An 18,317-nucleotide genomic window follows, 5' to 3' on the forward strand; every position below is an offset into this window, starting at 1 on the left:
ACAACTAAATATTTCTCTGAAATAATTTGTGATGTCCAACCATCCTAACAAACCTAATCATTCTTAACTTTCCCAGGACTCTAAAAGCCAGTTGCAATTGGAACACTGATTTCCCAGTGTCAAATTCATTTATCTGAAAACGATAACTTTCCATAAGAATAATTTTGGGGAGGGAAAGGATTGGAAGGGATAATGGGCGCCAGATCTAGAGGGGCCTGGGTGCCAGGGCACCCACAACGCAGGGCTCCAATGCAACTTCCGGTAGAAACTGGAAGTCACATCAAAGGTCTTGCAAGGCCTTGTAAGGCCTGAGAACTGACGTCCCAGGCCCTGCCAAGCCTCTGAACGCAACTTCCACTAGAAAGAGGAAGTTGTGTTCAGAGGTTTTGTGACGTCTTATACATAATCTCTGAGACGCTACAAGGCCTTAGAAGAGCTGCTGCGTCACTGATGCAATGTGACGCCATGATGTCACAACGTCACATTACGTCACAAGTGCCATTGGGCACTCATAACCTGGGGCCCAAGTCAGAGTCCCTGGAAGGGATTGTTCAACGAAACTGCAAGAAGAGTTTGAAATGGTCCTCAGTAAAAACCTGAATCTAAGCTGGCATCTGTGTACAGAGATTTGGATTAATTTTAGCTTTAACGATCCAGTTGGAGAACATCACTAGCACCTGCAACGGCAACAGAACAGAGCTGTACAGAAAATATACACATCTTCAAAAATTGCCACACAGAAAACTCCACATAAACAAGTTTTTTGAAGCCAGAAGGGAAGGGGGAAACACACAGTTTTACCTGCTTGAGCTTCTTACAGCTACCTTCTGGCAATCTTGAGAAGGGCATGACTAACTGGCTAGAACCCTGAACAGGATCAGGGTATTTAGTGGACAAGAGACACTGCAACATTTTGTTGCAGGCCCCACTTGCATTATTTCTCATCATCTTTCATCTCTACTGTATCCAGCAAAATGATGACATCTAAATATTTTGTTTATAGCCTAAATTTTGCACCATCAGGCTGAAATCAAACACATAGGACAGGATTTAAAGATTTGATCAAGGATCATCTTCACATGCACAAGGCTTCTGAGGCATCAATTCATATGTGCTAGGTTAATCAGTGTAATGTTTTTGCTGAAAATGAAGGTGAGAACTGGGTTCGAATCACAGCTAAGTCACGGATGCACTGAATTGCCTCAGCCAATTAACTCAATTTCTTTAGTTTTTATATATAGGAGTGGAATAATTTCCTTCCTACTTACTTCAGAAATACTTTGGTTTCTTTAAATCACGTAACACCTAATAAGTGCTGCTACAGGGAAAACTAATAAATATTACACCAAATTTCAGACTATGATACAGAAAGGAAAATGGGCTACACATTACCTCTTGTAACATAACACCACCATCACGAACGCTGGGTATGTAAAATGAAACGAAACAATTCCCTCTCCTTTTCTCTCACTTTTAGTATGCATGCCTTGGAGCCAAACTAGATGTGACAGGGGAAGTCACATGTATTTATTCATGTGTCTTCCCCATTTATGTATAAAGCAGCAGATGGAGGCTGCTGGTTTTTTTACATGAAAAGCTGAGTATGGGTGAGGGAAACTAAACCCTCCTCTGCCTTGCTGTGCAGCCCCCCCCCCAAATACTCCCAACCTGTCTCACTTTCAGAGCTGAGTTGGTTCAAAAGTGCTTCAAACAATGGAGCAAAGTGAGATTAGGCAGGGGAAGGAGAAAGCTGTATTTTCATCTAAGAAACAGACCCTGCACCCCACCCCCTTATATATAGCTTATTCCCTGAAAATAGGCATGCAAACAATCACACACTGAAGCATGTAAACCACTCGGCTTTGCACTGAATACTTCTTCATCCACTGAATGCCTGGGTCTTAAATGTTTTATGGATTTTGGTTTTATGGTTTGAAATTACATTATGAGTTATTTTTATGTTTTTGGTATTTTGTGAGATGCCTAGGGAGGGGGGAGGGCCAGGGAGGTGCAGAGTGGCATACCCTCCATAGCATTCCAAATGCCATTGGCTCCTATCAATGGGGCAGAAGGTGGGAGGGTTTTTCCACTGGTTTTTTGCCCATCCACCCCCAGGTGATATGCAAGTCTTAGGATCCAGCACATTCCAAGCCCCCAGTGCCCCACTCCAAAACGTTGTGTGTCATTGTAATACTTCGGCCATTAGCAATGAATCTTTGGATCCTATGCCCAAGGATTTGGGATGCTATGGACAGGGCAAGGGCACACTCCTGTTTAGTAAAGGTGATGTAGCAACAGTAAGGGAAAAGAAAGGTTACTGCTTATGTATAAATATATGTGTATATTAAAATTTTAAATATGGATTATCTAGAGGCCATGCAGTGTAAAGTGATAAACACCACATGCCACCATCAAGTACTCCAGGCTACCCATCAACCTGTAAGGCAGCAGCAATCAACTGCCAAAGAGAGGAAATTTACTACTTAACTTGAGCCTTGAGATCACTTGGACAGGTGGCTGCTCTATCATGTTATTCCCATTATAGAAACTAATGTGAAAGCCAGCCATCTGGTTGCATTACCAGTTATAGGTGTCCGTCCATCTCTACATACATTACTTTATCAGCAGGTTCCCATGAGGCTTAAAGTGGATATGGTGCAATTCAAGAGGTACAACATTAAGCATTATGTGCAAATCATAAAAATCAAGGTTGGGGAGCCCTGCAGAGGAGGCTCAGAATATAATATTACCTTGAAAACTTCAGCGTAACATGAAAATCCTTTTTTTTTTTTTTTGCAACTTCAATATTCAAATAAAAGCTTTCAATGACCTGGTCCATGAAATCACTTTTAAATACTTTACCGGTACTTCTATTTACACATGTAATAGTTTCAATTGTTATGCTAGTCAAAACAGTTAATTTGAAAGACAATTCTGAAACCAATTTTTGAAATCTACTAAAAATGTACGGTAGCTCCATTCCTTCTAATCCCATACGCCAGACTATTCCATTTTTCTTGGTGGCTAGGGAGCAAACTCAAGAAAACCGTCTGATCCACTTACTTTTCAAATGCATGTTAAGCAAATAAGGCAACCTACTGAAGTACTCTCAGTGGAAGGCAACAGCAGAGTGAAAAGGTAACTTCAAGATTTAGCTAGGGTGAGAAGACCATTTACCAAGTGGCAATTATTTGGAAAGCCAGACATGGGAATCAGATGACCAAATTGATCTCTTAGTCTGCAATATGTTGATTGTCTGCATCATCCTACCTAATGGTAGGGAAAATTTTACCATACTTTCAAAATGTATGAGAAATCAGGGAAAGCAGAGCAATGTACATTACTTAGCAGGATTACATAGACAAGGGGTTTTCAAACTATGCTTCAGTTTCATTTGAGACTTAACAGAAGTTCCTCAATAAGATGATCAACAATGGGGGGGGGGGGACTTTCCTTGAAAATTATTTTGTCCATCCACCAAAATCTCTCCCATAACATGCAGTTGCAAGGGGAGTGCTGTGTGTAATTGAGGGCACATTCCAAGTGTATATAGGCCAATGGGGAAGGCCACAAGGTAAACATTGGTAAACAGAATTATATGCCCTGTGGATCTGCCCCAGAATCCTCTGAAAGAGGCACCAGTCCCATTACAGATGCGGATGGATTCTTCAGCAGACAATAGGGAAAGGCTGTTCTAAGGGTACAAACAACAATAAAAAACACCAGCACAGACAGACATTTGTCAAGTGGTTACATACACATTGTAGTGGTACATTACCCAAGTTGCCAGCATGGAATGTGCAAATATATTGAGAATCAGGATTCTAACTATGTATTTCCAGTATTCTACCTACTCACTGCAGCCATATGTACTTTTGTTGTTGTTTTCATATCACAAACAGTAAATAGAATGTGCTTTGTATACATAATCCATTCATAAAAAGGTAAAGGTAAAGGATCCCTGTCAGTTAAGTCTAGGTGCGAATGACTCTGGGGTTGTGGCGCTCATCTCGCTTTACTGGCCGAGGGAGCCGATGTTTGTTCACTGACAGTTTTTCCAGGTCATGTGGCCAGCATGACTAAGCTGCTTCTGGCGAAATTAGAGCAGTGTACGGAAACACTGTTTACCTTCCCGCCAGAGCAGTACCTATTTATCTACTTGCACTTTGACGTGCTTTTGAACTGCTAGGTGGGCAGGAGCTGGGACTGAGGAAGAGGAGCTCACCCTGTTGCAGGGATTCGAACTGCCAACCTTCCGAATGGCAAGCCCTAGGCTCAGTGGTTTAGACCACAGCACCACCCGCATCACAATCCATTCATACATACATACAAGTTTGATGGAATAAACTTATTTCAAACCTTATGTAACGACAAACTGTTATCCAATATGCAGTAAGTTCATTTGTCAGCTATATTTTCAAGCTGCTGCACCCACACTATCCTATAAACATCTTCTTTGTAAGCTTATCAGTTGCTGTAAAGTCCACACATCTCAGCAACCACTGCCTAAGCATTGCAAATGGGGGTTTCAGCAGTGTCTCTCCCAACTATCTTGACAGTACTTACTGACTTTTAAACTCAGTTTCACTATATTTGGAAAAGTTGGTTCTGTGACATTAAATAAGACCAAGAAAAGGATTTGAACCAATTGTGTGACCAAGTACACTTTCAAGCAGAATGGACTAGATGACCCTCAAGATCCCTTGCAATTCTACAATTCTATGACTGAATGCTGATTAGTTCAACGCCAATGTTTTCTTAAATAGCTACATTTCATATCCAAACACCCACACCTCTATCCCCAGTGTTACTCAAAAGTGCAGATCATAGCCAAATACTGTGCCCTGCTTACCATCTTCAGCTAACGATGCAATGTTAACATCTTTTACAAAATTTCTCCAGCCATGAAATAATCACTGAAGTTGAAAGTAATACATGTAATAAATGAATTAAATGTTCAATTTGTTCATTTTAAGAGGAATTAATGCAACTTGTTGCAGTTATAACTTCTCATACTTTACAGAGCGGTATTCAACTAAGTTGTACTCAGACTGGACCTATTGAAAATTAATGGACCTAACAGTCATATTAACGAATTTTATTGAGTCTACTCTGAATACCATTCATAATGTTTTGATATTTGTTTATTTCAATATTGCATTTATATCTGGAATTTTTATGAATAACACCTAGAGTTCATGCTTTGATTGAAGACACAGTTTAGAATTTTTCATAAGTGAATAAATAAAGCCACATGCAAGATTTTTGCAAAGTTGATCTCTGATTGCTTTTATCCATTTGAGGATTTTGTTTGTGAGATCTGCAGTAAGCCTTCTAGTTTTATGGAATTTTCTTAACCATAATGATTCTTTTTAAAATGACTTTTCCTGTCAAAACAAGAAAATAGCTCACCTTTTGACGGTTCTGAAAACAGCAGAAGTATCCCAGCATGCCATGCTGCAGGAAAGCATGGAGCCTTCCATGGTGCTTGACAGAACCATGTTCAATTTGTATTGTTCTACCACATGGTTAGATCAAGCACAAAGGAAAATCCCATCAAGTCAGAGTCAGAGTTAGGCAGCCGCCAAAGAGAGAGGAGCGTTGAGAGGAAGCAGCATGGAGAAGCACAAGCTGGAGATTTCATTGTGAGCTGCTGTCCACTTCTCCCATGCATAAAGGAGCTGAAGTTCAAGAAGTCAATACTTATTGCTACAAATGCAAAAAAAAACCCCACCCTATAGCACAGATTGTTAGTGCATGAGAATAACGACCAGAAATTTCTGAAGGTGTATGGTAGGAATCCAGTTAAAGGTCTGCAATTGACAGCCTTCAAAGAATGTTCAACAGATCATACAAAGTGAGCATGCTCAAATTGTGAACAACATATATACACCACAGTATCTAGTAATTTAACACAGTAATGTAATACGCTTACGTCCAGCCAATACAGTAGTAATTTCTGAAACAATCAGCCTCTTTTAAGACTAATGTATTATTTTCTTATGATTATTTTGATACTAATTATTTTGATAGTGTTTGTTTCCTTTAAAATTCCACCAATGTTAGAGCAAGGGTACAGCATTTTCATATATGCCACTGATAGTTAAGAAGGAAGTTTATTATGTGTGAAACTGCCCACAATTAAGAGAAGGACCCTCACAGCACAATTCTAAGTATGTCTACATGGAAGTAAACCCAACAGTGTTCAATGGGGCTCAGTCCCATAACAGCAGCCCCATCTATCCAAAGGCTTATCTAGTCCAGCATCCCATTTCCCGCATCATTAAACAATTTTCCTGATCTGAAGACGGTCTCATGATCAAGGGCATGTCTACACCAGTCATTCCATCTTCCTGGGAAACCCTGTAGCTGAAGTTCTGTAAGCAAAGTAGGACTCCATAACAGAGACCTCTCAGAATTTTGCAGTTAAGCCATTACAATTATACTGGTATAAAACGGATAAAAAATGGCAATGCAGATATATAGGCCTAAGATTTGGGGGAAACGCTGCATCAAAATGGAAACCAAGACCTGAAGCTAGCACGGAATGTTATATTTGCTTTTTCCTTTTCAGTTTCTATTACATTATTATTATTATTATTATTATTATTATTATTATTATTATTATTATTTTATCATATTATTTTATATTTTACATTACATTATATTTTTATTTTATTACTTATGCTTTAATTGTGCTCAAGATAGGCTGCATTCATGTTTAGCTGAATTTTCTTTATGATCATGAGAATTTTGTCATTTGAACAGACCTGTAGGAAAACAGAGAACCACTACTGTTAGAACTGCTGTTAATCCAGACACCACAGCTTAAAATGTGTTATGTTATAATCTACTCTAGGAAGCAAGTTTAGTGCAAGTTGGGCTGTTAGCTTTTTTTTTTTTTTGCCCGCCCAATACCATTCAATGCATACCAAGGGAGAGGGGAGTGACATGGTGTACAAAACAGCACATGCGCTTGATACCGCCTTGGACCAGTGGCCAATTATATTTGAAATCAGTCGTCACCACTATGAAAACAGTGGTGGAGAACTCAGGCTGTGATCCAAAATGCCATGAAGACCACCTTTCTTCTACAAATGCTGATAAATGGAGGACAACGTGCTCTGACACAAATAATTCTGCTGTAATGATAGAGGTTACAAAAAGTGTCACTAAATATGCGGGTGCCTATGTTGCCTCAGTCTTCCACATTTGTACCAATGCTGCTATCATCAATTTGGATTGAATTACTGAGAGGCAGCATGTGACAGGGAGAGATTTCTGTTGGCAGATGGCTCATTGTCCTACCTTCATTGTTAGTTGTGTTAGTGGTGTGTATGACAACTATCTGGCATTGTAGCAGCTAATTAAATCAGTTAAATAGAACAAGAATCAAATGCTGCAGATACTGGGAAAACACATTTGGTTATCAGAGCTTCAAATGAGGGGGAAAAACTCTTATTGTTATTGCAGGAAAGGGCAAAGCTCTAGTGACTTTCTGTTTCCTTTAAATATCCGTTCATTAGCAGGGAAACCGCAGAACATGGACAGATCAATCAACTGCTAGTCAAATGTGACAGAAAGAGTGGACAAAAAGAAACCTACAAGAGAAAACAAAAAGAGACGTTTCTCCGAGCGGAGTAATATTTCTCATGCCATTGGCAGTGCACACCATAGAGCTGCACACTAATCAAGGAGCCCTGCCAATTCTAAAGCGGCGCAGGACTGCCATTGAGCAAGTACAATCTGCTGCTGGATTCCTTTTGATTTCCCTTTAGAAAACAAATCTGTATAGCAGTTATCTTAATCAAAAGATGCCAAGCGAACAAGCCTGCTGAGAAGGAGAGCCTCTGGTGAAATAGAGTTGGCATGTCTCACTTGATGCTTGGCTGCCACTGGGCAGGTGCAACCGAGGGAGAAGACTGCTTTTATGACTGTTACCAAAAATGGCAGCATTCACTCTCTTTTCTGAGAATTCATATTTAATACATAGCAAGGCAGCAGCTAGGAAAAAATGTCCTCATCCATATTCTCCTTTGAATTTTTATAACGGTCCAAACACAGAGGATTTAAAAGCCATTCGATTAAATCTAATATTTGCAAATACAGGCAGATCAACCTTGCTTCGCGATATATCAGGCAATATGAGAACTTTTCTTCACACAATATAATCTGAGTTTCTTCAATTCAGGATGAGAGACAAAACTACTACATCCCCTTTAAATTAAAAAGCCATCAAAACAAGTAATCTAAAGATCCCATCACCTACATTTCTCCACTATATCCTGTATGAAACAAGTATCTTCAAAAATTAATTGCCTCTCAAAGCAATGCTAAAAACACCATCACATATATGTTTTCATTCACATGCACCATACACTGTTTAAACTTGCAATGGCCAGCTCTCACCATGTACAATGATTATATATACTTTAGAAGTACTGTATATATATTGTTTACTATAATTTCTTGCAAACGCAGGCTGCAATCCTATATCCAATTTACAGAGAGTAAACACCAAATTCAATGAGTCTTAATTGTCAATATACATCCTTGATCAGCTGCAATCCTAAGAACTACACATGGAAGATACCAAGCAGAATTCTATCAAAAGGAAAAATTCACAGTGCAGTCCTATGAATGTCTACTCAGAATTAAGTTTCATTAAGTTTAAGGTAAGTATGCATAGGATTGACTTAGTATGGCTACAATTTTTAACATTGCTGTCTTCATCATAATAGGATTTGTAAAACACTTATTACAGATATGCAAAGCACCGTTGTCTCCTCTCTAAAGATCCCATCAAATATTCTCTGTATAACTATGGACAAGAGCTTCCATGCAATTAGGCCCAAGTATGATTTTTCAGACACAACTGACTCCATACCTCCATAATTAAGCCATATCACATGACTGAAGTTTTTGAATTTATGTATTGTTTACACCTACGGTACATAACCACTGACCAAAAGCTAAGCACACAAAGACATAGAATGTGAGTAAAACTTGTTTCCAGTTGTATGCAGTTTTCCTTCCCACTAATGAAAATCAATTTCACTAGTTATTATCCAAAATGCATTTTTCTTTTGATTAAAATAATGATGTATTCCAATCCATTGAAAATAAATTAATAAATTATTGCTTCATTTGACTGAACTTAACTGTAACTTCCCAATGCATCCAGTGCTGAGGTGAACTTGAACCCATATCCAAGCCCACCCCCTGCACCATGTTGACTCTTACTGGTATTGTTTTAACAATAAGTTTCTTTAAATATCAGTACACACTGATTAATTTTTGTAGAACAGATATGGTTTTACAACAAGACATTTGGTCAAAATACCATGAGGTTGTATCAAGTGCTGTCTTTCCATTAATGGAATATTCTTTGATCCAATAGAAACTTCAGTGAATGGAAGAGCAAGGGGGGAAATTTGCCCAAATTTCTGCTTCTTCCCCCAACCCCCTCTACTACCCTCCTTCTGTTTTCCCCAACCCTATTGGAACACTTTTTTTGAGGGGGGGGGAGAGTAGAGGAAGCTCTAAAAGGAAGGTGAAAAACAGCAAAAATAATTGGATACATAAAACTTCAAGTAAATTTAATGTTTTGCAAGCAGAACGCTAACTTATTTATATAATTAATATTCTCTACATAAATATGATTTAGATGCCATAACTTTTATTGTATTGACAAAGGGCAGTTTATGAATGAAGGCTTATTGAGGAAAAGAAGGGTAGATGTCATCTTTCCTCACAAAGAAACCAGTGTCTTCTGCCATCTGCTCTTAGTTGTCAGAAGTGCAATTCATCATAATCCTTTTTTTCAGGAGGAAAAGGTAGCAGTACTCATTTTTATGTGAAGGTACTGCAACATATTCCATCAATGACAGCCATTTTTTCTTCTTAGTCTAGTTAATGATTTTCTGCCGCATAAAAATCTACCTATATTTGAAGCTCTCAACATTGAAAGAGGTGGCATATTATACCACTGCTACACATTTAAATGATTTATGTGTAAAGAACATGAGGAAGCAGACAACTAACTTTTACTCAGAGTAGACCCACTGAATTAATGAACAGCACTAAGTTGGGTTCATTAATTTAAATCGGTCTGGTCTGAGGAAAACTTAGCTGTATACCATCCTTACAATGTGAGCAACTATAATATTACAAAACGGCCCTCTGCACATGCCTTAAAGATGAAACACAGACTAACAGTAATCATTGACTGAGACTTGAAAAAATCCCAATCTGTAATACTCGGAATCAACTGCAGAGCTCTAGACATGAGGTGTGTTAAAATGATTATCAAACATTACAATAAATTCTTAATATTTCTTTCAATTACATTGTTTTTTGAATGTTTGCAATCTTAAAGGCCAGCTCAACTAATAATTTATTTTATTTATTACAATCATTTGTATATTGCTCAATCAGAATAGTCTCTAAGCGGTTGTCATATAGATATACACTTATTGTATGGCTTCCATAAGAGTTAACCGTTGATTTTCTTCCTGAATATTTCATCTTTCCATTCAGCCACTATTTTGCAACACAAAGGCACATCAATTGAACATCAAACACTATTAAAACACCATACTTTCAATTCAGGTTGCCTAGTTATTTATGAAGCCAATGTGGCACAGTTCTAATGGGCAACTAGTGGAGATGCTTTTTGCCATTCTCAGTTCCAGATGCTAGCTATCCAGTGATCACAGAAGCAAATAGAAAGGACCCTCTGTCTCCATTCACTGGCCTAAAGAACAAGAGCCACCAACTACTATTCAAGCAAGAAGACCAGAGATGGAAGATTAGCCTGGTCCAAACTGGATATAAATTCTTGTAGTTCGCTACTATATTCTGGCCTTGAAGAACTTATCTCCCTAGCCAACCTTTTCCCTCTACTGCCCTTACCTTGTGTGTCTTATTGTTTTAGTTTGTAAGTCTAGTGGTGGGACCTCTCACTCTCTTTTTATTTGACTCTCTTTGGGAGACAGTAATTGTCTTAAAAGCAGGATAAAAAGAGAGAGGGTTTACTGATCTTCTGGTGAACTGCCATTTATGGCCAGTAGGTTGAATTTGGCCAGTAGGTCGCACAAGTTACACAGACCTATGTGGTGCATCCACCTTCCTTCCTTCCTTCCTTCCTTCCTTCCTTCCTTCCTTCCTTCCTTCCTTCCTTCCTTTCATGTTAAGCCACTGTTTTACAGTTCATCCATAGAGCATAAAACTTGCCAGACATTTTTTTTTAAAAGACTCTCCTCTCCCAATCATCTCATCAGTATTATCTCTTTGATTTTATTCTTCAGATGTTGGGCACTCCCCCCTCCTGCCCAGGAGCACTTCTAGCCAATTTATTTATTTACTTACTTAAAAGAGGCCTCTGCAACTATCTTCACATCTACTACCTCTAAAGAGATACTGACTGCACCATTGTTACTGAAAAGTCACCTGAGGGGGTTTGTCAAAATAGTTAAAACAAAGCATGCTTTCATTGACTGGCAAAATAAGTCCTCATGACAAACCCTTTATTCAGTTAGTGAGATCTTTTCTTATGAATGAAACATTTGAATTCTTTCATTTCTTAAAGAAGAAGTCATATGACATATTCGGTCACTTGTACCTTATCTCTTTTACAGGCAGTATACAGCCCTGCATTCTTTTAAAATTACATCCTATCTTTGTACCTATATAAATATATAAACCACAAGGCAAGCTAAAGGGTTGCCTCTCTTTTAATGCATAAGGTAAATAGGTTTTCTGGAGGACTAATCCAATTCTCCAAATTTAATTTCAGAAAGATGCTACATAATATCCATTATAGCAAACACTGTCCTACAGATTTGATTAGTGGGCTCTCTGGACCTGCTTATTTCTGAACTGAAAGTGCAGTACAGCCTGGATAAATGAATTACCTGAGCAACGGAACTTCTTGCTCTTGATCTGGCTGATTCGTTTGTTGGCAAGGCGACGTGGGCTGCTGCATCGAGCGCCGCTGGTTTCTATTGGATTATCCTGCAGGTAATCAGCCAGCCACTTCAAATGGCAGTCGCACACAAATGGATTCTGAGCTAAATGCCTGCAAGAGGGATGGGATGTTTAACCAGAAGTGACCTGTGACATTGTACTCCATCATTGTTTCTTACAAACATAAAACTGAAGAATAGAGTAATTGAATCAGCTTCCAATACACCAGGCCTGGCGGAAGCCACATGGAGCTGCACTTGAATGGAAGAAATTCTGTGAACCATCTTATTTTTTAGCCCATTAAGTCTGCAGCGAGCCTTTTCAAGAAGGAAACAAAAATTAATATAGCAAAGCTTGCTTTTAAAGGGCACAGACCTTCTGTCTACAAAAGGCACTGTTTTCATGCCACAATACCCTGCAGTTGAATGCATCTTTTTAGAAATACAAGGATTAAAATAATTCTTATCACAAAACTAAAGCATTGCAGACAACAAATTGCATGTTTGTAAACTAGTGTATTTTTGGCCAGTAAGCAGTCTACAAATGAACTTAAAATGTAAATGTGCTGGTCAGAGCTGCTAAATCCTTATGTAAAATAGATTTACTCCTGAGCATCAATTAAAAATTGATCCTGAACAAAATTGATCCTGAAACTAGAAACCAACTAATATAACAACAAAAATGTAGGTAAAATATAACAAGTCAATATTTATTAGAAACTTGAATTGAGTAAGTGGGAAAACATGTCTTGCCACTTGGATTCTTTTTCTAATAAGCAAATAGCAAAGAATAAAAATAAAAGAAAGGGACCCTGTGGCCCTGCCCCAACTAAAATTTCCTCAAAGGGTTAGGCCAGACTTCCTCAACTTCGACCCTCCAGATGTTTTGAGACTACAATTCCCATCATCCCTGACCACTGGTCCTGCTAGCAGGGATCATGGGAGTTGTAGGCCAAAAACATATGGAGGGCCGAGGTTAAAGAAGCCTTTGTTAGGCACTTTTGATACTGGTTAAAGTCACCTCAGCTAATTATGTATGACAACACTAACTAATCTTCCTTATTTTAGATTATTTTTCTGTTTTTCAATATGTTTGAATCTTTTTATTACAGTGGTATCTCAGGTTAAGAACTTAATTCGTTCCGGAGGTCCGTTCTTAACCTGAAACTGTTCTTAACCTGAAGCACCACTTTAGCTAATGGGGCCTCCCACTCCTGCAGCACCACCGGAGCACGATTTCTGTTCTCATCCTGAAGCAAAGTACTTAACCCGAGGTACTATTTCTGGGTTAGCGGAGTCTGTAACCTGAAGTGTGTGTAACCTGAAGCGTAAGTAACCCGAGGTACCACTGTATATGCAAACCAGTAAAATAAAAAGATATAAATGAATTGAGATTGAGGGAAGAATCAAAGAGGCATTAAAACAACAAAAACAACCCAGTGCTGTTTTATGCGCCATTTATCCAACAAACAACCTATTGATGTGCTCCAGATCTTCACCTGGATTAACTTGTATTGTGTGGTATGTCTGATTCCAAAGGGCAAAAAGGTCATGAGTCAATGTGGCAAGCTGGTACACATAAATGACTCATTGCATAAAGCAGCCAGTGTGGTGTAGTGGTTAAGAGCGATAGACTTGTAATCTGGGGAACCAGGTTCACGTCTCCGCTCCTCCACATGCAGCTGCTGGGTGACCTTGGGCTAGTCACACTTCTTGAAGTCTCTCAGCCTCACTCACCTCACAAAGTGTTTGTTGTGGGGGAGGAAGGGAAAGGAGAATGTTAGCCGCTTTGAGACTCCTTCGGGTAGTGATAAAGCGGGATATGAAATCCAAACTCTTCTTCCATTTTACGGAAGGTCCAAGAGGTTTCCTGATCAATTTTTTGTAAAGAGGTCTCTGACTAGCTTTGGTCATTGAAGACTTACACTGTATTAATTTCAAGAGTTTAAATTGGTGAGGAAACCAAAAAAGTTTCTGATGGTGCCAAGCAGCTTAGCTTATTCAAAATAAAAGAATTCTCACACACATGTGATAAATGGCTATCCAAGAAACTGTCAAAAATTGTATATACAACTTATCTAATAAAAATAAAACAATTTTGACTCCTCTTAAGCCTTACAACTTGATACCATCATTCACTATAAGAAAGAAAACAAAAATAGATCAAATTTATATTTTTTTTTTGGGGGGGGGGGGAACCTCCCATATTTTAACAGCAACTAAATCACCAAAAAGGGATAATATGTAATGTTTAATGGGCAAAAGTGGGACTACAATTTAAATATAAAGATTTTTATTAGGGACTGATACTGATTATTCTAGTTGTGCAAAGCCATTGAACAATTGTTCCCAACAAAATGTAATACAAGGCCAAGACAAGTGCCAAAAAATCAAATACAGTGGTACCTCAGGTTACAAACACCTTGGGTTACAAACACTTCGGGTTACAGACTCCGCTAACCCAGAAGCAGTACCTCGGGTTAAGAACTTTACCTCAGGATGAAATTGCGCGGCGGCAGCGCAGCAGGCCCCATTAGCTAAAGTGGTGCCTCAGGTTAAGAACGGTTTCAGGTTAAGAATGGACCTCCAGAACAAATTAAGTCTGTAACCAGAGGTACCACTGTATGTAGGTTAAATTTTGGTTCCTTATTTTGAAACCACTTTTTAATTAGACAATGACTAACATGTTTAGCAGTGGAACTTCAGTAGTGAAATCGGGACATAAAACACTGGTTAGGTGGATTTTCCACTCTATGCACCTATCCCATCTTTGGTTTCTAGCCTAAATATCTGCTTACTATATCCAATTTATTTGGAGTCTGTTCATAATAGCAACTGCGTAAAATGAACACAATAAACATACAATATACGAAGAGATACTATTGTGAATGGGGTGGGATGAGGTACAGCAGCAACACAGGCTGAGCTATCTACCTGCCAGGTATAGTAGTAACCTGGAAAAAGGCAAGGCCCAACAGGAGAACCATCCGTGACATGGCAGCAGCAGCAGCAGCAGCAGCAGCAGCAGCAGCAGCAAAGTCAATACTATGGAGAAGTCTCTGCTGTCACTAGCAATGCATATAAGGGCCACTGTGAACAGCAAACATTCTCTCTCATGCTGTGTTGCAATGAAAAGTACTAAGTGAGTTGTATGACTTAATTCTGACTGTATCAAAATTCTAATTCTTGCAGCAGGCCAATACCTCTGAGCAGCACAAATCTCAACTACCATGAGGTAACACAAGTCTCTACTACCAATGAAGCTGCAGGTGCTGCTGCTGCCACTTGCCACTAGAATATATCTATTCTCATGTTTTCTTATTATCTTGAATCAGTAAGGAAGGCACAATATAATATTCTTACCTCTTTAAAAAAATTAAAATTTTGGAAAATTAAATGTTTTAAAATACTGCCAATTTCCCTCTTCCAGCGTTTTATCTATTTTCTTCCCTTTTTCTGTACCTTTCATTCTCTTTTCTATCTGCTCTGTCCATAACACTTTTCTTCCATCTTTTTGTCTGCTTCTTTATTTCTCAACCTCTCAACACTTCAACTGCCCACACCCCTGCGGGTTGGAGCCTCTAGCGCTCTGGCAGGCATAGTGTTACTCAGAATTAAGGAATGGTACAGGATCACAAGATCATCCATATCCTCCATATCTGAAAACACTGAGTGTTTGGGATGGATGGTTTTAATGTACTGTATCTATGTGTAGTTGTTTGTTTGTAAATCACTTTTGGTTGCCTTGGGCAAGATAAAGTGACTAACCAATTTAATAATCATCATAATCATCATCATCAACAACAACAACATTCTTGGATACTCACAGAGTTTGAATTGTTTGGAGAGGGACAAAAAGTCCTTTACTGATAGTCTGCAGCTTATTATCATAGAGAGACAGCAAATTGAGATTATGCAAATCTTGAAAGGTGTTTACTCTCAGGCAGTTGATCTTATTGGCATTTAGAAGCCTGTAAACAAAACAAAAAATAGATTTAAAATACAAATATTATTGAGGACTAAACAAAGCTTTTCTGAGCAAGCGATAGAAAAGAATGGTATTGGAAGTGATGCACTGTGGTATATAGGTTTCTCAGGTTACCTCGGCTGCAGTCAAAACAGAATACTTGTAAATAGTAGCATATAAAAGCATCCCTTAAAAACAAACAAACAAACAAACAAATAAACAACAAACCATTCTGTCTTGCAAGGAATTGTGTATTAACAAGTTTAACATGCTACATTAAGTTTCTTAATGGGACAGGCACATACCACAATATTTCATTTAACCTGCTGGAGTTGTCTAGTTATTTCATAGAACTGGGACTATCCCACTGAGGGCCTTTCCACACATCACTTATAATGGTATACTTGCTGTTTAATCTGACATTTTAAAAAGTGAATTTGGAGCTGAATGTCTGCACCTGTTATTAGAGAGTGAGAGTCCCATGTTAATTGTGTGCAATACGCAAATTGAGAAAGATTTTGTGACTGTGGTCACACCCCTTATGTAGCCTTGTGTTCTTTGAAGCAGTAAATGTCAGAGTTATGAGCTTGCACAGAGGGAATATAATGCCCAGTGTTCTAGAATTTAAATTTATGGGAGTATAACAGATTAGAAGCGGTTAGAAGAGAGAAACTACTTGTGTTTGTCTAAGCTACAGCTTATTCCTGAACCTCCATCACTATCTGCCATATCTGAATAACTCACAAAGTGATAGCTCAAAAGGGAAGTGCTATGAAGCAGTTGTTTCCAAAAGAATGCCTATCAACTGCTACCTGCTACTTTTTGATATTAAAAGAATTATGTATACCGTAAATATTATCCATCTCACAATGAATATGCATAACAGTACTATATCACAATACTAAAATTCATCTCAAAAGAAAAAGAAAAAAGTCATAATTTGCCAAAGTGATACGCTTTTCAACTAAGCCCTTTTTAAGAATGTGTACTGAAGTGGCAAGCAAATAGATTAGATTATCAACAGCCCTTCTGCACAATTAATATTCTCATAACTGATGTAGTAACATGAATATAATTTCCAGTGTTTAAAGAATAACCTGAGCTTCCAAAACAGAATGATAGAAAATAATTGGTTTGAAGACAAAAAGAAAGACATTACTGTAGCATTTGCCCTCACCAACATTTTAATTTTCTGATCAGAATAGAATAGATTCTTTATAGATTCTTTATTGTCATTACACAAGTGCAACATTGCACAAGTGCAACGAAATTGGATGCCATCCCTTAAAAACAACAAAAGCAAAACAACAACAACAACCAAACAAACCACATTCCAGCCACACCCACACCAACACCCATCAAACTCCCAGGTCACACTATCGAGTTACAGCATTCAAAAAGGCCACATTGATCAGAGAAGACAAGCAAGCAAACTATCAGAGAATAACTAGAAGTACAACCTCACAGCCTTACTAAAGAAAATACAGGTTTCTGTCATTATCAGATAAGCTAGAAATCATTTTAAGTACAGTACACTAATAACCAGAAAGAATTGTGAAAAGAAATTTAGACAAAGAGACCCCTCTTTTCTCTTGCCTGCATTTTTTATCATAGCATCATTAACAATTCTTATAAAATTAACACAAACAACAAAAATGGATAAAACTAAATAGGGAAAAGCGCAGTAGCAGAATTCAAACTATGTACTATGGGGTAGAATATAGGTACTGTGGGTCTGGAGAAATCTAGGTTCTAACCTGACTCAGTCACTATTTCTCAGTCTATTCTTCACATGGCTGTTGTGTCCCTCTGTGGTGTCAATTTGTTTAACTATCTTATACTAGTGCCTTGTTTACAAAGATACTCTTAGTACTGGAGTCTTGCATATCAGATTATTATTTTTACAATGGCTGTCATGCTATTTGTATATCACAGGTGTTAACAGCAGTTGAGAGTCCACCTACCACTAAGTGCTACAGCAGTTGCTAGCAGTAATTACAGGTTCTGTAGAGCACTGGGAAGTGTTTATATATTATTCAAGTACTAGCAATTACATATATAACAAGTCACCTTGAATATGAAGGCAGAAAAAGTTCTACCTAAGGAGCTATGTTAGTTCATGTAAATAAATTGCTTGACTCTGATATACCAATCAAAGTTTGGAAGGACTGCTGGTGTTATATTACTAGGCATTGCGAGGAAGTATTCATAGAATCATAGAATCATAGAATCATAGAGTTGGAAGAGACCACAAGGGCCATCGAGTCCAACCCCCTGCCAAGCAGGAAACACCATCAGAGCACTCCTGACATATGGTTGTCAAGCCTCTGCTTAAAGACCTCCAAAGAAGGAGACTCCACCACACTCCTTGGCAGCAAATTCCA

General features: G+C 38.4%; 1 protein-coding gene across 2 annotated transcripts in view; it reads right to left on the reverse strand.

Moving 5' to 3' along the window:
• SLIT3 (slit guidance ligand 3) overlaps window positions 1-18,317 on the reverse strand; it is a 403,257-nt gene that overhangs the window by 104,463 nt on the left and 280,477 nt on the right. For both annotated transcript variants that reach the window (XM_028717493.2, XM_028717492.2), the window contains exons 13-14: window positions 15,794-15,937; window positions 11,916-12,079 (exon numbers count right to left, since the gene is read on the reverse strand). In XM_028717493.2, the coding sequence (XP_028573326.2) occupies window positions 11,916-12,079; window positions 15,794-15,937 (308 nt within the window). The remainder of the gene's footprint in view (window positions 1-11,915; window positions 12,080-15,793; window positions 15,938-18,317) is intronic.

The sequence above is a fragment of the Podarcis muralis genome, chromosome 2, assembly GCF_964188315.1.
Source record: "Podarcis muralis chromosome 2, rPodMur119.hap1.1, whole genome shotgun sequence".
Taxonomy (NCBI): domain Eukaryota; kingdom Metazoa; phylum Chordata; class Lepidosauria; order Squamata; family Lacertidae; genus Podarcis; species Podarcis muralis.